The sequence below is a fragment of the Haemaphysalis longicornis genome, unplaced genomic scaffold (assembly GCF_048455015.1).
Source record: "Haemaphysalis longicornis isolate Haplotype H1 unplaced genomic scaffold, Haemaphysalis longicornis Haplotype H1 scaffold_8, whole genome shotgun sequence".
Lineage (NCBI taxonomy): Eukaryota > Metazoa > Arthropoda > Arachnida > Ixodida > Ixodidae > Haemaphysalis > Haemaphysalis longicornis.
This window is the reverse complement of record NW_027526445.1, coordinates 39940198-39965078: the sequence shown is the minus strand read 5'-3', so window position 1 is coordinate 39965078 and position 24881 is coordinate 39940198. Positions and strand designations below refer to the sequence as shown.

Sequence of the window (24881 nt, the reverse complement as noted above, 5' to 3'; positions counted from 1 at the left end):
CGGTCTTATGTGTTTTTAAGGTAACATCCAATGGTTAATAATTGGCGTTGTCAGTGAGCATAGTTGCCGTTCTCTTGCGGGGATATCTCTTGGATTCCGCGCAGTGGTTTTCCATCTTTATCGGTCTGCCGGTGAAACGTGACGTCCGCTAGGCGCAACCGCGAGTGCGACCGGCAACCCGGCAAGCAACAGTGAGGAATATTGCGAACCAGTGCAGCCATTTCTCCACGTGAAGTGAAATTAAATTACGCTGAGAGGTAGCGCACAAAGCCTGACGCGCTGTACTGACCCAAACACTGTTCCTGTGTTCTGGGTACACTTTCACGAGCCGTCCGTACCGCGAAGCTGTTACTAAACCGGAAAAAGCAGAGGAGAATGGAAAAGAGGTATGGGCTCAGCCGCCTCATCGACATGATGTGTGCGGCTTTACAAACGTGACGTCAGGGCCCCTCCTAGCGTCTTCTTTCCTCCATGGTTTGGGTCACAGAGGACAGAAAATGTTACGACAGAAAATAAAGTGCGCCTTATCGGCGGGAGAAACGATGAAAAGCGTTTTTTTAGCCAGTCTACGCACTGCAAGCGAAAATAAGAGCTCGACAAATTCACTTCAGTGCCCCTTTAAGCTTAGTGTACTGATTGGCTGAGTTCCTTTTTTTCTAATTTTTTTTGTAATACGTTTGACAAAGCTAATGTTACGCGAGGGTCTTTGGCTATTTTATATTAAAGCCCCAAGAAAACACCACGGGTTTGCCTTCTTCCGATGAACGAAATGTTCAGATGCTTAAGAACGTTTGCTGCCTTCAGTAGCTACGACGCTCACAGGGCAGACGCTTACACAGAACACTGGCACTAGATGAAACCAATATCTCGGCAGACGGAGAATGTTCCGTCATAGGCCACCAATACAGTAAATTCAGCTACCATCCAGTTAAGTCGACCTTATAACATTTCTTCAGTATCAAAAGTCCGCAATCGAATTTGGCTTTTTCCAGTATGCGATCATTAAACCGGGTCGCCTTCATTACCCAGCCACTTACAAAACAAGCAGAACGCCAATTCACATCGTTTGTATACTAACGAAGAACAGCCCTTCTCGGCACCTATCGGACTTACCGGTGGAGTGAAGAGATCGACGAGTGGAAAGCAGGAATGGCGAACCAGAAGATTGGTGCGGAAGGTACCGCTCTTTCGGTGGACGAAAGCAGTCGAGTAAGACGCCCAAAATGCGGAGGCGGAATAGCAAGGCGTCGCTTTGACAGTGCCAAACTCCTGCGAAGGGTTACGCGACTGCTAGGAACTTAAGTAGCGCCGCCTTCACCCGCTAAATATACAGGCTGTCCTTTTCACTGTTTTTTTACGCGCGAGAAGTTTCTAGCACGACAGCGGAGCTTACAGATATTTCTTGGTTTTGGGTATCGCACACTGCTCCGTATCAGGAGATGGAGGATGGAGAAAGGCAGGCGAGACGAAAGCGCGATAAACTGACGAGGAACGGCAAAATGAGACAGTTATGTCGTTGTCTCCTCATATCACACGAAGTGGCGTGTTTCCGTCCGGCATTGCTTAAATCTTTTCGCGATTTCAGCGAGGAATCAGTTGCTTGGCAAAACTTCAAGCACCCGTACAGGCCGTGTACGAAAACCAATGGAGGTATTTCGTATTTGCAATTATTTAGCTCAATTTTTTTCTTAGCACGGTTTCGTTTCCCAACACTGTAAAGGGGATCATACAGCTCCCTCTCCAGAAGCACAAGAAAAGCATTGCGCTCGATGGCGTATCAATCTTGGGTGCAAGGAGAACCGGAGAATCAGCATCTGATTACCACGGTAATTTAAACTTTGGTTCAATAGCAGGGGTGCTGGTAGAGCTTGCGACAGGAACCACCAACAAAAAACAAAACGGTAATGCCAGTATATTGCCATAATTAAAGTCATGCACCCCTCCATCTAACGACGACGATGGTTGAACGTGAAGCTTTCTCCTGAAGGACACTTGGGTTAGCTAATCTCAGATTGCGAGTATGTGGTACTCTGGAGGCATGCACAACTTTTATAAAATACCATATACAGCAACTCTCGTGAGTGCACCCCGTAGACCTGACGTTTGGGTTTGGGTAACCTGGAACGGGTGCGTGCTGCCTGACGTTCAGTGAGCAATTTTTTTGAGTGGGCGCCGGAATTAGGGTTTATAACCCAAGATGTGACGTTAGGCCGTACGTCTTAAACCTCACACGGCACGCAGAGCTACCACATTCTTCTCGCGAAAGATTCTACGGTTGTCGTCTGAGTTTTCCCAACCGCTTGGATCATGTAGAAATGGAGCAATAAGATGGACGCCAGCTTCATAACTCGAGGGACGCAGGTTCGTTTCCTACCACGGGAAACATTTTTAAATGCGGAACCCTTTAGGAGCTCGCCTTGTCATAGCTCGCCCCACAGCGTACTGTTGTAATGGCGTCCCACACAAAGTTCGAAAAACAAGTGGCTTATATGGTCATAACCGCTCTTAACTCGTCAACCGCTGTCGCTTCTCATACATCTCCTCGTTGTTTAGTGCAAACAAAGCTGCAGGTACAATTTCTTTATTTATTTCAAGTACCCTCAATCGCGCAGGCAATTAAGAGGGGAGTGGGCTTAGGAAAAAAATACAAGTAACAAAGCAGCAAAAATGTAGCACAGACTACGTATGCTGGTAGTAAAGACACAGAAGTACATAAGAAAAACGCTAGTGGTTGTTCTCTGGAGGCCTATAAAGAAGAATTCGCGCTATAAAGAACAATCGGAAAGCGTTTCCCAGCTACAAAGCAAACAACGCAAAGTTCATGCAGCACTTCACAAGAAATGTGCGAAAAAGACGCTCAACAACAGTTATTCAGGAGAAATGAAAATAAAGAGCAACTACAAGAAGAAACAGAAAGAAAGTCGCACAGATTCACTGCACTCGAAAAAGGCGAACAACAATTGAGGCAAAATACATATAACCACCCGGCAGCCCCCGCGTTCATTTAGTTGGGAACGGTCCCTTTGTTGGCTTTTACGATAGTAAGCGCAAAAAAGTGCTAGCACAAGAAAAAATGCCACGTTTTAAACTGCGCAATAAAGCATGCGCGGAATGGAACAAAAGGACTAAATAAAATTCCCGCATGCGCTGTTCCACGCAGGGCGCACGCGAGAACTTCGAAGGCGGATATTCGAATTGCATTAATAAACCTCCATTGAATTCATCAAGAGAGGAGTAAGACAGGGGGGCGAACAGCGTGATGGGGAAGTAGCAGTGCGAGGATAACAGCGTTAGAGCCCATTATGGCCAATCACTGCCCTGCACTTCCGACAGCTTTGACATTTAGTGGAAGGCTTAATTTTTTTTATTTCACATCAACCACGATCATTCATCATCTTCGTCAGAAAAAGTTGGCATTCCTGCAGCGTGTATTAGCGTTCTAAGGGGCCAGTGAGGACAATAAATCTTCGCTTTAATAGGTAGCTTGCACGCGGAAGCCCTGTATGATGGTATGAACAAATTATCTACCCAAAAAATACAAATCGTCTTGAAGATCCATTCAATATAGATAGAATTAACTACAAAAATCGACTCATTGTTGCAGTGTCTTCTAGATACACACTTACAGCTGTACCAAAAAGTTGATTTATACGCCCTTTAAGTATGACTCCCTGGTCCCTGGTAGCAATCACATCACATCATATCCCTTTAATACTTTAAAGACCCCCATGTAGGGGGTATTACATAAGGGGTGGGTTACAGATAAATGTACACAGGTCGTCAAATGGAAATATGCGTGGTGACCTTCTTTTTAAATGTTGATGAACACGTGATGGCCGGAACGTCACAGGGAAGGCTATTCCAGTCCACTGCTACACGGGGGAAAAAAGAGGCAGAAAAAGTAGTAGTGCGAGCATGTGGACGGGCAATTAGATACGGGTGGGCAGTGCGGTGAAATATGCGCGTCGGTGGGACGATGTAGGGTGGTTGATTAAGAGGGCTGTAGAAAAACTTGTGTAGCAAACAAAGGCTGGTGATGCGGCGGCGGACTCAAAGATTTGAAAGACCAGTACCAGCAATGTATTTGTTGCTCAACAGGAAGACGTCTTGAGAACAGTTTTTGAGCAACATTCCTCGAGTCGTTCCGTTTTGATTCAAATAGCAGATTTCGCGCATTTATACTTTCCGCGATTTACTCAACATTTCTTTAAAAATATCTTTCTCTGAGCTGCGCATTCGGCCTTACAGGCACCGGTGCTTATTACTCTCCCCAAGAGGGGAGGAACTGTAGAAGAAATAATGTTTATTTATTTATTTATTTATTTATTTATTTATTTATTTATTTATTTATTTATTTATTTATTTATTTATTTATTTATTTATTTGAAGTGTTCACCAAGAGCTCAAAAGTTTTCTCGGGGCACAATAATTGAATGCGAAGAAAGGACAACGTATAGGAAGGGAAAAAAACCGAAAATCAGTAAATATAAACCGGTAGATATATGTAAAGAAGGAGAGTGATCAAAGAAGCGAAAAAATTTTCTGAACAAAAATAGCTCGGAGCTCGTTTAAAGAGGTTGCCCTAATCAACACAAACAAGCACAAGCAAGGTGGTGCTTTTGTCGCAGAAACACATACAAGCGAAAGAAAAGTGCATTGTCAACCTCTCTACAACACGGGCATTCAAAATGTCAATTTTTTCAAGAACTGTGTCATTGCAAAAAAATGTTAATGGAAGATAAAAACACTAATATAGCAATGTTGGTATCGGTTAGCTGGTACCAGGCTCCGTGTTCGATGAACGTGAAAGCAGCCATGCGGCCGCAGTGGTCTGCTTGGCACTCGCAGGTGAACAGAGCTTACAAAGCAAGGACAGTCAAACTTCGAATGAATGCAATTAAAAAGAAAAACCAGGTCATGCCTGGAATGCCTAATAGCTCATCGACATTCAGAAGCTTGAGAAGCCCACCGTGCAGATGTTGGCTCACTGGTGAGTAACAATAAAATACGGTTGTGAAGAAGCGCTTCTGAATCCTTCCTAGACGAAGAGACCACGAATGGCTCCAACGACTCCAAATTGTGCTGGAAAAGTCGAGATTCGGTAAAACTAGGGCGCGGTAAACCAGACAAAGCATAATCGGTCGGTGAATTCACTGGTGGCCCGGGAAATCACGCTAAGAGTTTGGAGACAAGCGTTTGTCAGGTGTTTCACGGGTGACCTAAAAACCACTTTTTCGTGCATTATTACACCTAAATCACGCACTACAGTTGCGCGGATTACGGTAACACTAAGTAGGGAAATTGAGCGCAGCAGTATTACGAGCTTACGTTATCACGATAGTTTTGAGAAATTGAGCTTTAAGTAGTTGCTGTCGCACCATGCCGAAACTGCCTTGATGTCACTTTGCAGCAGTACGCGTTCGTCCGGAGAGGAAACAGCTTGATAGCGCTTCATATCATCGACATACTGAGAGAGCCAACAGTGCCTAATAACAGGGTGGATGTCATTAACGAAAATGTTAAAAGAGAAGAGGGCCCAGTGTCGAGCCTTGAGGTACCCATGATATCATCGCGAAAGGCCGGGAGGTGACGCCTTCATAACAGACGCAATTGAACCTGCCTTATATATAACAGCCTAACCAATCGCAGAACTCAGTTTATTGACCGTATGCCGACAATTTGCAAAGCAGTAAGTCATGATTAACAGCGGCGAAGGCCTTGCTACAGTCCAAATACAATGTATCTACCTGTTAACGAAAGAGCACTGGAGGGCCGATGTTGCGTAGAAAACAACTCAGATTTGATTCTACTGACCTTCCGTGCATGAAGCCGTGTTGGTTCGTATGAATTAGTGGGAGCATTGCTGCTAGAAGGTAACGATGCTTGACATTCTCGAAGACTTTGGAAAACGAAGACAACGGGGAGATTGGCCTATAGTTTTCGGGGGTAGTGGCTCTTGAGGACCTGTGCAAAGGGACGATAGCGTCTTAGTTATAGTCTGCTGTAACATGTTGCTTAACAAGTGACCCTCGTATAATGCGACAGGGCGGATGTGTAGGGACAACACAACCGCATTTCACGATGGAGCAGAGAATTCGGTCGCAGCCAGCTGACTTAGTTGAGGGGAGTTTGCGAATAACGGAGACGACATCATTGTGGGTAATGTTCGGGATTGGCAGTACTGGCCAATGAGACTGGAAGCACAGTTCAGTGCCGCTGTAAGAAGACATTGAGTAGGTCGAAGAAAAATAACGTGCGAAAATTTCACAAACGCCTTCCGGGTCAGACACAAACCTGTCACTGTCAGGAATAGTTATGCTATCGTGTGCGTGACGTGTGCGGAACTTAATATACTGCCGGAGCCCATGATGGGAGTTTGCTGAGAGAGGATTTAGCGTAGTGGGGGAAGGTCTTTTTATCCCGGGCAAGAAACGTTTTCGTTAATGACCACCATTCCTTGAAGCTTGCGAGAGCAGACGGATCATTGTGGGCATTAAACAAGCGGAGGAAATTACGTTTTTTTTCTGAAGCGCGCCTCGAAGCTCGTGACTTAGCCAAAAGGGAAATTTAGTGGAGCGATTTTTCTGCTTTGGGATGTGCTGGTCTATACCGTTTTGCACAATTTTGGTGAGGTCAATGACGGCTACGTCAACACATGGCGCGTTGTACAACGAGGACCAGTTATTATTGCCGATAGATTGGTAGAGAGACGTGTAATCACCGCTAGCAAAGCCGTGTCTAGGAATGGTGGCGCCCCTTTCAGGTTGCATGGATACATGAACCGTAACTGCAAAAGGAGGATTCCACGCATCAACAGCCACAATAGGATCGGGGAATTCATCAACGTCGACTGAGCTCCAGTTTGTAAATACAGTGTCTTGAACATTTCCAGCAGTGTTTAAATGCAAGACAGCAGGGTGGATGTCGTTGAAAGAAAAGAAATTAAACAGGGGAGCTGCTTTGGACTTTCCACTGACATTTTCTGCGGGGCGAAACCAAGAGCGAGTCACATTGAAGTCGGCAAAGAAAAGAATTTTGTAGTTTTCCGGTTTTAATTTCTCATCTAAACTCTGTAGAGCAGATGCAAACGAACAATATCGAAGAGTCGGATGTAAATAGTACAGGCGACGGATAACGTTTTTTCACGTCTTTGACTTTCACCTCAACCAATTGGCATTCCCTATACAGAAAAATGTTTTCCAAAACAATGAGGTCTCCGCTGCCATAATTTTTTTTTGCCTTGTCGCAACATAATTTCGGTCATTAGAAAAACTGCGTATTCAACCGTAAGGTAGCCGGCAGAAACAATGTGGTGAGGTAACCTGGTCTCCGTGATACATTACGCATCATAATTTTTCAAGACGACGTTGGCGTAAAAGAGCTTACATCTTGTGCGTAACACCCGAACATGTTGGTAGTAGATTGTGAAACTCATTCCGAATGGGCGTTATTAACGCGTATAGCCATCTTGAACAGCTAGGTGTGATCTGTGCTGCCAATATTCGTTACATTCGAAAGGGAGCTCTTTGCGGTCTGGACATCCAACATTGTAGTAGCTGCTCAATTTGCTGCAATTGGGTCTGCCTCTTGCTCTTGTCGAATTTCCTCAAGCCTGTTGTCAGTTGATTGAAGATTGGCAATTACGCTTCTAACTTAGCATGCAACTTCTTCAAGCTCAGTAGTATCTTGGTGTGGTAGCGGCTGTCAAGACAGAGCGTAAGCAGCAACAAGTTCCTTGCCCGGGTCATGTGTCATTTTATAGGAAAAACGCATCATCTGCATTTTAGCCTTTGTAGCCTGGGCCTGATGTCCGACGAATGTTTCGACATGAAAATCGGAACTAACGGCTTGTGGTCCGTTTCAAGGGTAAACTGTAAGCCAGTGACACACTCCTAAAACTTCTCACTAGCCCAAGTAACAGCAAGGCGTTCTTTCTCAATCTGAGCGTACCTCCTTTCGGTCTCTGACAGGCTACGGGATGCGTACGGTACAGGTCGATAGACGCCATTTTTCTGCTTCTGTCGCAGAACTGCACCTAACCCGAACCAAACTACAGTCATGTTCTCCGGGTCGAATACTGATAGAACTGGACTTTCAGGCAGCTTTTTCTTCAACAGGTCGTAGCTTTTCTGTTTCGCTAAGGTCCATACCCACTCGCTTTTCGCCTGTAGAAGAGCGTTCCTGGGTGAGCTATTTCTGACATGTTCGGGACAAACTTCATCAGGTAGTTTGACATTCTGAGAAACCTTCTCAGTTGTTGAGTATTTGATTGTAGTCTCATGTCAATAATAGCCTTAACTTTTGAAGGGTCAGCATGGATTCCTTGGTTTTCAACGATGTGTCCCAGGAACTTTACCCTTTCTACATTGAACTCGCACTTCACACTGTTAACGTGACGCTATGTTTCTGTAACCTTTCCAGAACCGCTGTCAGACGGGCGTTGTGCTCTAATTGTGTCCTGCTGTAGATCAGGACATCATCCATCTTACACACGATGCCCTCCAGGCTATCCAAAAACTGACGTCTTCCTGTAGAATTCAGGTTTTGAACTGATTCCGAAAGGTGGTCTGTTGAACCGGTACCTGCGCTTTATGAACGTGGATATGCTTCGAGACTCTTTCGCAAGCTCAAGCTGCCAAAATGCTGAATTGGCGTCGACTTTGGAGAAATACTCAGTTCCGGCAAGTTGCGCAAGAACATGTTCACTGGCAGGCAGAGGGCAAACCTCTCACTCTACAAACTTTAGCTCAGTCTGGGCTACGCATATGCGTACCTTTCCTTCAGGTTTCTAAACAATGAACATTCCAGAACACCACTCTGTTAGCTCCTCAACTCGCTCGATAACATCAAGCTCAACCATCTATTGAAGTTTTGTTTTCGCCTTCTACACGAATTGTATGGATTTTTTTCGAGGAGTGGTCAACGTAATGGTACTGCATCTCCTTTAAGCTTGATCTTGTATGCAAGCTTAATTTTACCAAGACCGGAGAACAGCTTGTGAAACTCACCCTGTGGGTTGACAGCTTCGCTTTTGTAAATGATGAATTGATCAAGACGTTTTACAAGGCCTAGTTCTTTGCTAGCTTTCCTTGACAGGAGGAGCATCTTAACACTATCCACCACGTAGATGCTTCATTTCGTCGACGTGTCGCGGTATGAGATGTCTGCCGTTATCATTCCGGAAACAGGAAGTTCTAGCTCATTGGGCCCCTTGAAAACCTTTTCTGGCTTCTGGAGATGAAGATCCCTGAAATATCTCCGGTATGTTTCCAGAGAAATCAGTCACACCAGCTCCAGTGTCCACTTTGAAGGTGACGGGTGGTCCATTGATGTCCACAGTAGCCATACACTTGTGGTCGCAGCAGGAGGAGAACACTCCGAGAAATGCATCGTTGCTACCGACGATCTGGCCGACTGATGCTCTTGCTTGGCCGAAAGGGGCAAAATGCCCCTTTTGCAGGACTTGTTGCACATCGCGTTTTCTGTCAGGCACGTCCTTGTATGTTGTTTCGAGTAACCACGGAACATACACTGTTTTTCTTCGGATTCAGTCCGCTTCTCGTCTCGTGTTGTAACCGCTTTCGATTTCTTGAAGCTACAGTCATTTTATAAGTCTGGCCGACTCTGTCCACATTCCTTTCCTTGTGTCCGTGGAATTGTAGCAGCTTGTTCTTTTACGACTTCAGACTGTCGCGCCATGGTGGTGGTCTTTTGCAGGGTCAGCTCCGCGTCCAGCTGCATTCGTTCCGACACTTGCGGTCCCTGATGCCCACTACTATCCGTTCCTGGATCATCTCGTCGTGCAGTTCTCCGAAACTGCACAACTTTGCCAGTCGGTGTAGCTCAGTGACGAACTATTCGACACCTTCTCCTTCCCGCTGTTCTCTTCTGAAGAATGTCTCTTTTTCGTAGACGACATTTCTTCGAACAACGAAGCGATTGTGGAACGCCAGCGAAACATCGTTGTAGCTGTTCTTGCGTTCCTCGGTCAACTTGAATGAGGAAAGGGTGTCTTCTGTCTTGTCGCCTATTAGGTATTAAGTACGCCAATGCGTAGACTTATTCCACCGCGCATTTCGAGTCGAGGCCACTCACGATGCGAAAGCGATCAAATCGCCGCTTCCATTGCGGCCACTCACTTTGGCTTGCGAAAGTAAATTCCTCCGGAGGCTTGAATTCAAAACTGGACATAGCCATTTTACCTTCCTGGGCTTGCGACCCCTCCATCGGTGCCTTCGTAGCAGGTTCCAACGTATGCTGCTACCCAGAGGTCGGGGAACTCACTCATTGGTCCACTCGCTCAGACTCATTTGGACTCAAACTCACGCGTGAGTTTGAGTTTGAGTGAGCGCGAGGCTAGTGTGGCATGGTGAGTTTGAGCTTGAGTGAGTTTGAGCCGAGTGATCCCGACGGAGTTTGAGTCCGACTGAGTTTGAGTGCATTTTGAGTTCTGAGTACATTTTGAGTTTTGAGTACAATTTGAGTTCTGAGTACATAGGAGTTTTGAGTCCATTTTGAGTTTGCGTACATATGAGTTGCCTAGCAGGCAGCTATGGTTGGCTGTTAAGTTACATGCATCGCTGTGGGCTCGTAATTCAGGTTACCTGCGGGTACGGCACCATTCGCGATCCGCATGATCGGTTGGGAGGGAGGGGGTGTCTGATTTTTTTTAGTTTCTTGTTGAATTTTTATGACCCTAAGCACTTGCTCTATACCAAGTTTTCGCGGTTGGGCGCCTCAGTGATAATTGACTGGTGAGGTCATAAAAAAGGGTTGTCTTAACTTTTCCTCCTGATGGATCCACTAAGAGGGTGGGAAAGGGTGGTGGGAAAGCACAGGGCGGCGCTTGCTAACAGCGGGCGGGGGCTGTCCCTTCTGCTTTTTCAAACGAATTAGCTGAATTGACTGGGCGACGCCCCTTTACACAGAATAATGACCGCATTAGATTAGGTGAAAAGTGAAACTGGTGACGCTAAGGCGTGTAAGATATCAAATGAAGGGTACCAATTAACGGAATCACGCGGGGTGAATAAAAAAATGCTTCCTGATTGTAGTAATCGGGCAGTCATAATGAGTCGTAGATTGGGTTAAAATTCAAAATAAAGCTGCGAGGGCATGTGGGGAATCAAATTCAAGGTCTCCATGTGGGGATCATTTAGGACAAAAATGGGTTATGGTTATATTATGACGTAGTCATGGTTAGTTATAGATTCGGTTAAAATAAAAGTTCATGACGCTAGGTCGTGTTGCGTATCAAAATAAAGGTCTCGATGAGGGTAATCACGTGCTTCCTGATTATTATCATGACATAGTCAAGTTGGTCATAAATTAGGTTAAAATTCACAATGACGCCACTGTGTGTGCGGGGCATCAAATTGAAGGTTCCGATGAGGGAAACCACGTGGGACTAAAATGCGGTATCGCTATATTATGAGATAGTCATGGTTAGTCATTGAATGGTGTAACATTCAAATTGATTTCGCTAGGATGTGATGGGCATCAAATAATGGTCTTGATGAGCGGAATCACGTGGGGAGAAATACAAAAATGCTTCCTGGTTATAACCATAAGGTAGTCACGGCGAGTCTTATATTGGGTTAAAATTCGAAACGTCCCCGCTAGAGCGTGTAGGGTATCAAATTTACGGTCTTGACGAGGGGAATCACGTGTTACAAATTAAAAATTCTTTGTGGTTCTAATCATGAGATAGTCATGATGAGTCATAGAATGGGTTAAATTCAAGGTGAGGCCGCTAAAGCATGTGGGGTGTCAAATTGAAGGTTTCAGTTAGGGGAATGACGTCGGATATTTAAATAATGCTTCCTGGTTACAGTCTTGTGAGTCATGGTTAGTTTGACTTGTATGAATTTTGTACGATTCTGCTAGGGTGTGTGGGGTATCAAATTAAAGGTCTCGTCGAGGGGGATCACTTGGGACAAATAAAGAAATGCTTTCTGGTTATAGTTATGAGGATATAGCAAAATGTATTGTTCTTTATTGCTGGGTCGGGTTGAACCAAAACTACTTGCCAACGAGTAAGGCTGTTGTACTATATACACGTGAAGATTTGTCCAGAGACGTCCATGAAAGCGGTATATATATAGTAATAAAAACATTGGCGTGTAATTGCTGAATTATCGAGGCAGGATGGCATGGGGTAAAAACAAAAGCCATGCCAAGCTCTCGAAATTAAATCACTAGACTCAAAAACTCTCTGCTAATATTTGCCATTCAAACGTTACTTCCTCCATTTCTCCGTGTCCCCACAAATAAGCAAATCCCTCGACACATATGGTGTCGTGGAAATTGTGGACGACCATAGGTAACAGGGGGCATCAGACCTCAACAGAAAGGCAAATTTCACAGTTGTTTATGAATAAGCCTTGCGGCCTCGTTTCGTATCCGTAATGTCCTTCCCACAGTGTACCAACGTGCACTCGAATCCAGAATAGGCCAGTTACATGTGAGACATTAACACCTTGCTAGAGTGTAGGAGATAAAGAGGCAACAGAGCCACCACGACATAAACAGACATTGCGACAGAAGGAAAACACTTAAGAAAAGTAAGCAAGCGCAGTTTGTGTGTGCGCTCTAACTGATTTTATTACAATAAGAAATCAGCGCAAGATATCAAACTAGCACATGATAACAATGTAAAGGAAAAGAATTGCCTCGGGACCTCCAACGACTAGATGTGAAACACAATGAAAGAACAGATGACTGACGCAACACACACACACACACACACACACACACACACACACACACACACACACACACACACACGCACACGCAAACGCAAACGCATATGCAAACGCAAACGCACGGGCACGCACACGCGCACACGCACACGCACACACAAACGTGCACACACACACACACGCATGCACGCACGCACGCACACGCTCACGCGCACAAACACACACACACGCACGCACACGCACACGCACAAGCACACGCACGCACGCACGCACGCATGCACGCACGCACACACACGCTCACGCACACACGCACGCACACACACACATTCTGGAAGGTAACAGCTGGGTAAGGCGGTGGTAATTGCTTACAACGCTAGCGTGGTGCTTTTCCGAGCTACGAGAGCTCATCCCACCTAGCAAATGCTAATAAAAACTAACACAAGTGCCTCAGCAAACAACGAGGCACTTTTTTCTTTGTCCCACGTGATTTCCCTCCTTGAGACCCTAAATTTGATACCCCACATTCTTTAGTGCCACATATCTTTGAATTTTAACCCAATCTGAGAATATCCACGACTCCCGTGTTACACTGTTCGCCATTTTCGATATTTTTTCGTAGTATTTATTGTTTTAGTTATTAAATTTGGTTTGAACAATTCTCTACATTTACCCTTTTATAATGATTGCCGGTTGAACTTCTGTGATATCTGCATTTTTGTGTAAATGCAGGGCGTTACACGATCCTGGCGGGGGTAAGAGGAGGGGGTGCTCGGCAACGAATGCTACGCTATAAAAAAGCAAAGGCATATCTATGAACGCCTCGCGCTTCAGAGATTCGCGGGGACAGTTCGCTTTGACACACGGGGTTTTTTCAGGATGCAGAGCAAGAATGCACGGAAGCGTAACCCTAAACAACTTCGACGTAAATTAACGCAGCAGTTATTGCACGTCTCCTCGCCCAATCTTGCTTGTTTCGACCCAGGGACCGAGCACCCCATTGAGTCTAGGCCGCCTCTGTCAAGAACACGAGCACGGAGCCTACATCAATAGTTTGGTATCCAATATATACGTACAATTGCTTGCAACCAGCGCTAGTCATCGTGGACAGCAGGTGAAGCTGTATTCAATCTGCAATGAAAACTGTTTCCGACCTCACAGGAGCTACGGTGTCATGCCGAGCCGAATGCAAGAGTTTGAGCTCACGAATTTGCACCGTTACTATTTTTACTACGCGTGAATTTGAAAACACTGAATGCTAATGAAATCAGAGTCCATCAGAGCCCGAGTAAATTCTAGCACGAGATAGTTGTGAGGCCATTTGAGTTCTGAATTCATTTTGAGTTCTCACCTTTTTGAATTCTGAGTTCATTTTTAGTTTTGAGTATATGTTGAGTTTTGAGTACATATTGAGTTCGGGTACACTTTGAGTTTGATTACATTTTGAGTTTTGAGTAGATTTTGAGTTTGAGTCCATTGTGACTTTTGAGTCCATTTTGAGTTTTGAGTCCATTTTGAGTTTGAGTACACTTTGAGTTTGAGTACATTTTGAGTTTTGAGTCCATTTTGAGTTTGTGTACACATTGAATTTTGAGTACATTTTGAGTTTGATTACATTTTGAGTTCTGAGTAGATTTTGAGTTCTGAGTACATTTTGAGTTTTGAGTCCGAGTGAGTTCTGAGTTTTGCGCTCAATGGAAGTTTGAGTTTGAGTGAGTGCAGATGTGCTCCTCAGCATTGAGTCTGAGTTTGAGTGAGTGGTGATTCAAAAAAAGAACTTGTGAGTGAGTTTGAGTGAGTCGCGCCAACTTTGCCGAGGTATGCTGCCACCATGTAGTGTTCGCGGAGAGCGAGAGAGCTACAACCGGCACGTTTGGCATTTATTTTTCGGTTCCCCTCCCCGGATCGCGCCCTCGTAATTCCTTCGTCGCGCGGGCCGAGCCGCCGACTGCACGGCCTCGGCACAGGTTTCCCTTCCGCTCGGCATAAACACACAGCACAGTTACCTGTGAAATATAATTCCGGCTTTTTTGAATCTCTGGTTTTAAAAGGATTTATTCCCAGCTTTAAGCTTAATTTCGAGTTTTTGAACTGAAATTAAACACACGAAGATTTCAATGAAAAGCTTTTTTAAGGCTAAGCTTTTGTGGTCTTGCTGATGATGGTACCGCTGCCAAAACGCACGCACAGCAGAAAAGCCAACTTTACAGAATGAAAGGGCACATGATGACGACGATGTCGATGAAGCATGAAAAGACGCATCGCGTGGGCAGAATTGAAACAGGGACCCTACCGTTAAGAAGTCGATGTCTATCCGATTGCACCATCATTGCATTTTGCTCATTGAGCATTCGCTTTGGGTTGTTTTTGCGTGGGTGTTGGCTTTGCACTTCGACTAAGTCGAAATATAGCTTTGGAATGGCAGTTTAAAATTTGGGCGACAACGATGTGTAACGACGACGATGGTTATGACACGGGGCGGGTGGGGCGGGTTAAGTGCTGATCCACTTTCTCATCAGAGATTCGTTTGCAGCAGTCATATTCAAAGGGCTTGCCCTTTCATTTTTTCCTCTTTGACGTTGATTGAAGCGGCTTTTGACTTTGCCCCTTCGTCATATGATTTGCACACCGAACAACATCTTCGCGTCTCAAGCATTCTCGTCACTAGACGGAGGGGCTTCGGATTTTTTTTTATACGTAACGTGATCGTTGTTTTCATTGCCTATGCTGTAAAATCGATTGGGTAAGTAAAGTTAACCGACCCGACCAGAGATATATTAAAGGCGTACAACCCTGAGTTTGTGTTTTCATGTACGGATAGGCTTCTGTCCCCGTAAATACCATTTGTGTCGCCAACCGAGTCTGAATATTATCTCACATTCTTCATTGGGTTCATTTGTTTACATTAAACACGGAACAGAATAGTGAAGTGGATATCCCCTCTTATGGTGGTACCCTATCGTCTACGCTGACCTTTTGCCCGACGTGTACCTTATTAGAAGGTTTTAAGACAAAAGAACGTTTATACCCGTCGCCACACGTCGCCATTTCCAGATGACGTGAGGTAAAGCAGGCCGATCCCATTTCTCGCACTCACACAAATACTGCCAACTTTAAATTGCGACTAATTGTCTGTGAGAGCACATGAACATCGGCCATGTTTTTTGCCAGGAATAAAATTTCCTTCCAAGAAAGAATATTCCTATCTCCGTCGTTTACAATGAAGGCTTCTAAGCGTTAGTCAGGTTGATTGTATACCAGGCACGCTAGCTGGGGCGACTAATTGATTCAGTGACCTATTGATTCAGTGAATCCATTGATTCAGTGACCTAGAATAATTGCACATTGGTCAGGTATTATTAATCGGACATGAAATTCTTAGTGCGTTTTCGGTGGATTTGGGAATATAACTTTGTTTGCCCATGCTGCTCACGCAGTTAGGATGTAGAAATACATCAATCATGGAGTATTTATTAGAATGAAGGTTTTTTACGTTTATCTGAAAATTAACAGTTATGTTAGATTTATGTGTATGTTTACGTGTTATTTTTTGCCGTTTTGCGGTGTTCTGTCCATAAGTATACCATTTTAAATGAGCCACTGGTACGAAGTGGCATCTCTTCTATCGAATGAAAATAATGTCGGATAATTCTTGGAATTTGTAATGGACATTGTTGGTTTATTAAAGCCTGCAGAAATGTTTGTTTTAATGATTGTCATTCATACATTCATGTTAAGTATGTCCCAATCCCATAAATTCTGATTATGCTGTGCGCGCTTACAAAGACTATTTCTCTGCTATTTCTAGGTGTTCAGAAGACGTTGTCATTAATCGTTTCTTCAAACCACGAGGCACAGTTGTTCTTCCCGACATCTGGGTGGTTGACAACGACCCGGTCCTTTGGAAGGAACCACAAAAATTTAATCCTGGTCGCTTCTTAAACGAAGACTACTCCATCTTTGCACATAAACCCGAGTACTTGATTCCATTCAGCACGGGTAAGTATTAACTATCGTTTAGTGATACTGCAAGTTAAGAGAGTGTCCGTGATTTTGTATAATAAGTAAGCCCTTCGTTTGGTTTCTGGAAACACATTTTGTCTAGACCTTGCAACAGTTGAGACGAAAAAACTGAATAAACATATTGCACGCGAGTTAAGCTTCTGATTGTCGAATGTGATAGTCCGATCATTCCCGGGGGCAATTAACTATTCTATGAAAATGTTGCCTAATAGAAGAACACGTACTCGACACTTGTTGACGTAAGAATGTTCTTTTTTTTAATTCTCCAGAGACATGTACCTCAAAAATCCCGCCATCTGCACGAAGTGATTGATGATGAGAGGGGCGAAGCTAAAATGCTTATCGGTAAAACCCTGAAACATTCGCCCGCACATCATATAAAGACTCGACGCGTCAAGCTTTCCACCACTCCCTTGACAAGCCCATCGACGACGTCGATGTTTGTGGTGATTATGTAGGGCTTGTTAGGGACGATGAGAATCTGCATGGGTAAGTTGGCGAATTCGGTGTGTGACATTTTGGCCACCTTGGCCGACGCCTTCTCCAGAGTGTCTTGTGTCGCGTACCCCCGGTACGTGTCTTGTGCTCGCAGGCGACTGACGACAACCTCTTTTTCTTCCTCTCCTCCTAGTTGGGTAGCAACGAACGCGTGTAACGTTTTTACCTCTTCGGCCAATCTTTGGTTGGCCAATCCGTAGGGGATCCTGCCACAATCATCATCAATCCGCCGTGTATGGCAGCAACGATGGACGGGACAGAGCCCGAGCAAGAGTCTTGAGCTCGCAGGCAACGAACAACAGCCTCTTCTTCTTTCTCTCCTCCTTGTTGGGTAGCAACGAACGCGTTGAACGTTTTTACCTCTTCGGCCAATCTTTGGTTGGCCAATACCTAGGGGGATACTGCCACAATCATCATCAATCCGCTGTGTATGGCAGCAACGATGGACGGGACAGAGCCCGAGCAAGAGTCTTGAGCTCGCAGGGGACGAACGACAGCCTCTTTTTCTTCCTCTCCTCCTTGTTGGGTAGCAACGAACGCGTTGAACGTTTTTACCTCTTCGGCCAATCTTTGGTTGGCCAATCCCCAGGGGGATCCTGCCACAATCATCATCAATCAGCCGTGTACGACCGGGACAGGGCCCGAGCAAGAGGAGCTTCGCCCCTAATATACATAACTATCAAGAGAGAGAAAGGAAGCCCAATGAAATCTGGAAGGTAGCGAATGCAGACACAACGCAGACGTCATGTTCTTTCAAACAAAATGCTCAAGGGAGAAAAGTAGGATTGAACAATGTTTCGTTTTGCAAATCATAGTTGAAATCAAAACTTGAAGTATAGACATATATTTATATTTGGAATTAGATAAGTTTTGCAGGGGCCAGAAGGAATGTTAAGGTAAAATATATGAACTTCGCGGTTATCTGACTTACTATAAATTGCTCCTGCACTTTCGACACCGGAAATTTCTCCTTCAGGGGCAATCTTACAATGCATTGTAAGACGTCTTAAGCCAGTTCTACATGGTGCGAATTTCGCCTGCGAATTTGTAGATGCGATGCCGATGCTGCGCAAAAAGATGTATCCTCGTTGCTGTGACGAATTTTCAAATATTTAAAAGAGCGGAACTACAAAATACTGCATTGAACACCGGTTGGCGTTTAGTAATTTGTCGCAGCAATGAAAACCGGTAAATAGATTGTTTTGCCGCACGAGCGGCGCCGCATCTCCAAATTCGCCGATGAAATTCGCACCATGTAGAACGAACTTTAGGCGCATTTTTATATTGAGTTCCGCGTTTTGCAGGATTCTTGTAAAAAAAATGGAGTTAAAACCAAGCTGTCATCAGGAAAATTTTTCTGCTGACATCAATCGGGTTTAATATTTCATATCAGGTATTTTTATTGAAATAAGTGTTTGAGTGTAGGTGACGAATTGGCTGCCCATATCATATATGTATATCTTAGGCGTTGTTAGCTATGGTTTTCTAATAAACCAAAGTGTAATTCGTGAAAACATGGCCTGTCTATGGATGCTTACGATTTGTTTTGCAATTCAGCAGTCCTCTGTACGTCATAGAGAAGCATCCTTTTCTCTACATTCATTTTATAAACATGGCGTGGTTCAATATAAGTAGTTTTATCTAATAACGTGTGGGTTCGAGGTGATTATTTCATGACCAAGAACCGCCAATTATCGGAACGTTTTCTTTCGTGCCTGCACTCCGGCGTCCAATTCTTCGTCTGAATATTTTTTTTTCCGCTACATGGTTGCTGATGATACCTTCACTAGTTTTGGGATCGCAATGCGCACGGAAAATAAACCAGCGTTGCCACATGCACACATTCATATGTGTAAAGGTTTTTTTGGTGGCACGTTGAATTGATGTTGGTCGCTTGAACACCTACGTTAAGGATACATAAGTGATTGCCGACATTAGTGCGGGGCTTTCACTCGTCGTGAACTGAACATGAATATTTTCGTATACGATGTAGTCTGCATATAATTAGGCGTATAGAAAACTTATGAATAAATTGTCTGTAGGCGTGGGTTACATGTATAAGAATTGGAGTTTAAATTCTACTCTTCGGTAGTTACACAAAAAAAGTTAATATGTTAGATTGTATTGTAGACTCTAGGGCACAATTCTCGCTTTACCAGAAACAAAAGTAGATAGGATTTCCAATTACACTATATAAAATATAATGGGTGGAGGCAGAGAAGTGTGGTTGCCTTCGTGTACATGCCCAAGACAAACATTTAAAAACAGGATTGACTTGCCTATTTTTATACATGACTTTGTGTTGTCTTCCATCCTGAGCATATTTATTAAAAGATCCGATCGCCTTCACCTAACGGCAACGATGGCTAAAACCTTGAGTTTTCTTGTGAGAAATTTGTTTGTTGTTCTTGGGGTTTTAGGGTTTCATCGCGTTTTGGTGATGTTACGGTAGCCATAGGTTTGACGAAGAAAGGCTGCGTCCTGCTTATCGGAATCGCGCATTCGGATAGACATCCCCTTCACAACGGGGGGGTCCCTGGTTCGATTCCAACGACGCGAAGCGTTTTGTTTTTTGAGGCGCTTGATTTGTTTCCGCTGATCGTCATCATGGTGTTGTGAAACCGCTTTACTGCAGTGTGTTTAGGTAAGTGAACGGTCACCATCACTGAGACATGGAAAGTTTCGCTTTAAAAACTATGCGCGTACAAGTACAAAATACAGTTTCCGCTTTATAGCATTGCACTGGGATAGCAAATGTGGATGACCATAGGTTCTAAGAGGCGCAATTTCCTATCAGAGCAAATGGGAATCTTAAAACAAAGCTCTTCATGTTCTCTTTCTGTAATGTGATATTAACGACAAAGTTTAAGTGGATGTAATCACGTCTAGATACGCAATACCTCGCAGTGATCTCTTATTCTCCTATCGTTACATGCCGAAAATCGTTGTTGTCAAAAGCCTTTTTTTCGATGCCTTATCACCCGCATACAGGTCACTTTACTTACAAGAATAGATTATGAGAAACTATTTAAAAGCAAGCTCAAAAATTTATTTCGGGTAGATTTACAGGATTAGTAATACTAGTCATTGGGCTCGTATCACGAGTTCGTGGCAGTCGGCTGAGCGAATGTTTTCATTTGTCAAAAAAAAAGAGTATACGATCCACGGCTGCGTGCTTACGAGGGTCTTGTTCTGCATTGTGTTTTAAATGCTATCCTCTTGGTAGCAAAAAATGCAATGTGTAGGTGTGGCTTGCTATATGTCTGAATTCTTTGTATAGCGCACTGGCGATGTACAAAAGGGGCAACTCTTTTGAACCAGATGTGCGGGGAGGCAATATTGTCGAAATGTAATGCACAACCCGGTATTTTCTTTTTATTGCTTTAGTCTTTGTGTATGTGGGCTTTTTCTTCCTTAAAATGCATAACAATGCGTTCAATATGCACCATTTTTTATTTCTTTCGCACGTCGTCGATGATGTCCCGCTGAAACATTCGCTTCCATGGAAATTCTTTTGATGGTTACATACCTGCTCCAAAAGTTCTACGTTCTTCCCTGCGAATCCATTAATTCAGAACTAGATTCTTACAGCATGCTTACACATCAAACACGACAAATCAAGCTTCGGTTAGTGCCCCGCCGTCACACCCAGGCGTAAGGTTGTACGAAAACTGCGGAGCTCTTCACATAAGGTTAAAGACACTTTTATCTCTCAAACGGAAATCCTTATTCGGAAACGTGAATACAAATTCAACAACGCAAAAATGTCTTACTTTTATGGCCTCCTGAGTATGAGTACAATAATGGCAGACTTCCTCCAGCGTACATATGCCTAAAAACGTTTCAACTTACCTAAATAAACTAGAAAACCCTTGGCAGCATCTGCCTTTTACGCATCGCACTCACTGCTTGTCCATATCCAAGGTATCCTGAAATTTTATGCACCCCTTTCAGCTGAGAGGCTGAGAATAAAAACCTTTTCTCCGTTACCGTGAAAAGAGTTCGGAACATGACTTCCGTGTTTCCGAAACTACATTTAAAATTGCGGGAGAAATCAGTTCAGTAAAGTTGATGGGTTAGAAACCTTCGAGACTCGGAAAATTACAATAATCTTTGGACAGTTTTATCGCTGGGCGAAACACTGGTATTTCGTAGAAGCCAAGGATGAATGTCCATGGCTCCACATAAGGTAAGGAAGGGTGTATGGGTTTCAAGAAACAAAACCTGGCCTTAGAGGAACTGTGACCATCGCAATTCAACAATATTTGCTTACCTCTTTACGTCTATGTACATCGTCATCGTCAAGAACAACATCCTGGTTGCAGTACGAAGGCCTCTCCCAAAGATTTCCAGCCACACTTATCAAATACAAGCATAGTCCACCCTTTCGCCCCATATTTTCGTAACTTATTTCTCTTTCGAGCCCTTTGCTGACCCCTATTGCAGTTATGGTCTAATGGCAGCCTATCCGTCCAACGGATTTTCCACCTCTCGTCCCGGCCATACCCATTCTGTTCAGCTATAATGTCGAGAAGATGCGACCTGATCCGCGTTTACAAAACAGTGTCCTTTGTTTACATAAAAGATATTCTGCAGACCAGGCTGCACATAAGGTGGTTATGGTTAAACGTGTTCTTTTAGGAACGGAAATATTTAGCAAATCGCAATGTTTTATGTCCGCAGTTAAAAATTCAAAGAAATTTCCGAGCGTACGCACGTGAGCTCGGGCCCCGCGACGACCACTCGGCCGTAAACAAAGCAATAAAATACCCATAGCTCGTTCGTGCGTGCCTCGCGACGACCTCCCAGCGTCCCCTGCGCACGTTTGTTAAGCCAAGCATACCCACTCTAAGAGATTGGTCAAGATTTTGGTGACCGCCTGGACGCTAAGATAAACCAAGGCAATGCCGCGCGCTCAAATCTGCGTGCCACGCGGCGACCACCCAGCGTCCCTGGCGCATGTTTGTCAAGGCAACCATACTCACTTAGGGAGATTTGCCAAAAAACAAAAAAAAAACTCCGGGGTTGGCCGCAATCGTGGCAATACTTGCTGGGAATGAGAAAGACTCCAGCTTTTCCTTTAATAGTGGCAACACTTGCTGGGAACGAGAAAGACACGTTACAGTGTACGCCCCTCCAAGGTGATGTCCAATGATTAACACTGCCAAAACATTGAAAGAGGCTGACACCTATAGCAACAATGATGCAGTAAAGGTCGTTGCGGCAGAGAAGGAAATTGGCTGCAATCGAGGACTTAAACCATCGTCGTGGTCGTGAATATTGCGTACAGCTTGACTGTCTTCACGTCTTACGCGCTAGTGTGAGCTCCCTGAATTTTTTTTATATTTTTTCTCATTTTAGACGATCAATATTCACCTAGAGAAATGGGTGTGCAGGGGTTTTTGTGACTGCGGGCGTTGTGATGGTTCACCATACGTGTAGGACGTGCAATAAAACTACCAGCATAGCAGAGGTTCAAACGGGCTACCAGAAAACACCAAATCGGGCTTCGTCTTTATTCACAGTCATTAGTTCCTGCTGTCATTCTGTCTGCTTTTTCATGATTCTTATAGCGATCGCATCGGTAAAACGAACAAGCACTGCTAAAAGCAGTCCGGTGAATTTTATTTTTTTGAGCAACTTGCGGTTCCTTAATTGTTTATTCGAGCGTTCGTGTTCATCCCCCTCAGATTCATGGGTGTAAAAACATACTAGGTCACCTAAGCACTCCTTACCAGCACTGAATGCGAAAACTTCTACATTCAATTCCAGGACGCGCACTTGCTTTGTTATTGTTGTCATCCTGCTTCATCTTTTGTGTATTTTTCGTCATTGCGTGATGATAAATCAGTGAGTACCATCATTCCTATTTCCCAATCAACGATGACATTAGGCAGGGACATACTTTTTGCACTCGTCTGAAGTTAATCGTACAATTACGATGCTTTTGTGAGATCGCGGCATATGGCAGGCCGCACCCGCGGCGTCTCATCCAGCAACCGTGCAGTGGCCCTTGCCCCATCGCCGACAGCGCACCTCCCAGTTTTTCCGTGATATGACGCCTCTGCTTCTCCTTGGCTACACTGGTAGAGTATACAGGCCTCGGACCCGGCTAGGCCCTCGGGACCTTGTGATGGCGACTAGCAAAAGCAGGGGATCCGAAAAGGTTGTCCAGGGTCGCCTGTTTCACGGATGACCAGAGTGAAAAAAAAATACACCATACTATTATTTGCCAACCTAAAGGGAATGTAGAGCTCAGTAATTTATGCAAAGCCAAAGTAAAGTTCCTGTTGACTTTTATTTTTTGAATATATTCTTTTCGTAGCAACTACTACATTTTAGTCCCAGGGATTACACCTGGCGGACAGGGACGTCTTAGGGCGAAAGTAACTGCACTACGTTGACGAAGATTCCGTGTTGTCGCAGTTGTAGGAAGTCACCGAAGTCTCGTTCAGCCACGGAACGTCGTAGATCTCAGTCGTGCAGATGGCCCTAACCTATTGTTGAAAAATTGAAATCAAACTTTATCACGTGGTTTCAACGTTGCACAAAAGCAGGACAACTTTAGAAGGCCACATATTTGAAAACGAAGATAGTAAGAATTCATTCAATAACGAAATAAGGGAACAACTTTTTCAACTTCAGCACACTCAGGATGAGAATGTATGCGGCTGAGAATCAAATATCACCTCGGCGCATCAGAATTTGTTTACAGCCTAATTGTCTGACTCCGCGTCAGACTATTCTCCTTAGGGAGGGCAATGATTAGAATGAGCGCCTTTGGTTATAAATGTAATGACAAACATAAGGTTTAAGCGATGGTGATAATGTCTGCAAAAAACGCTTCTGATTCTGATAGGGGATCGCACTATGTACGAAGCAACCAGACGTCCTGGCTTCCGTCAGAATATTAGGCTGGACAAGGTAAACCAGAGCTGTTCACTTAAGTTACACAATTTCATTTGATGCAATCGAACGTAACCTCTGACGAACGAGTTGTATTAATGCAGCTCGGCAGAATGACTGTCTCTGTACTTAGCATATGCTGTGCAGTTGCAAGATGAAGACCATTTTCACCGTATTATATATTCTTCATGTAACCCAAAGTACCCCAGTGCGGCGCAGCCCGGCGGGAGTCCATAAACCGAGGCAAATCCATGCACAAATGCAGGCCTAATATTGCGTGCATTAGCGTGATCACCGCGATGTACGGCTTATTCTCGCTTTTTCACGAGGAGGCAACATGTCTACATTTCGTCCGCAATTTGCCCGTAATGCAACAGATAGCGTTATTTACGGTCCAGAATAAATGAGTGTACACTGTTCAGTGGATTTCATTTAAATACAGTTTTCCGACTAGAGAAACTACGTAATTGTCGTAGGTGTAGGAAGGAAATATTTAGCCCAGAGCCACCAATTATCCAAGCCCTATCCAAACATTCATCTGAATTGATATAGTGGCTAGCCCAGGAGATTCCTGACTGTATTTACAGATATTCAACAGAAAGCACATTGACTTTTACGGTAAAATGATACCTCCGTTTTTTTGTATTGATTTAGAATCCCTCAAAGCAAGGAATACTCAAAATTTTCCAGAAACGCGTACAATCATTGACATAGGCACTTTGGTACTAGCATACACCCTGCATTTGCGGTGGTTAA

General features: G+C 44.3%; 1 protein-coding gene across 3 annotated transcripts in view; it reads right to left on the bottom strand.

The window, feature by feature from the left end:
* Positions 1 to 24881, bottom strand: part of LOC144148196 (mialostatin-like) — a 58151-nt gene that overhangs the window by 17654 nt on the left and 15616 nt on the right. The window contains exon 1 of one of the 3 annotated variants that reach the window (XM_077679782.1): positions 1114 to 1351. The exons of 1 other annotated variant lie outside the window; for it this stretch is intronic. Coding sequence is in view for 1 of the 2 variants with exons in the window: in XM_077679783.1 (XP_077535909.1) it covers positions 23615 to 23716 (102 nt within the window). In the remaining variant the exon portion in view is untranslated. Of the gene's footprint in view, positions 1 to 1113; positions 1352 to 23498; positions 23717 to 24881 lie in introns of those variants that run through there. One more of the 3 variants, XM_077679783.1, reaches the window with a different exon arrangement.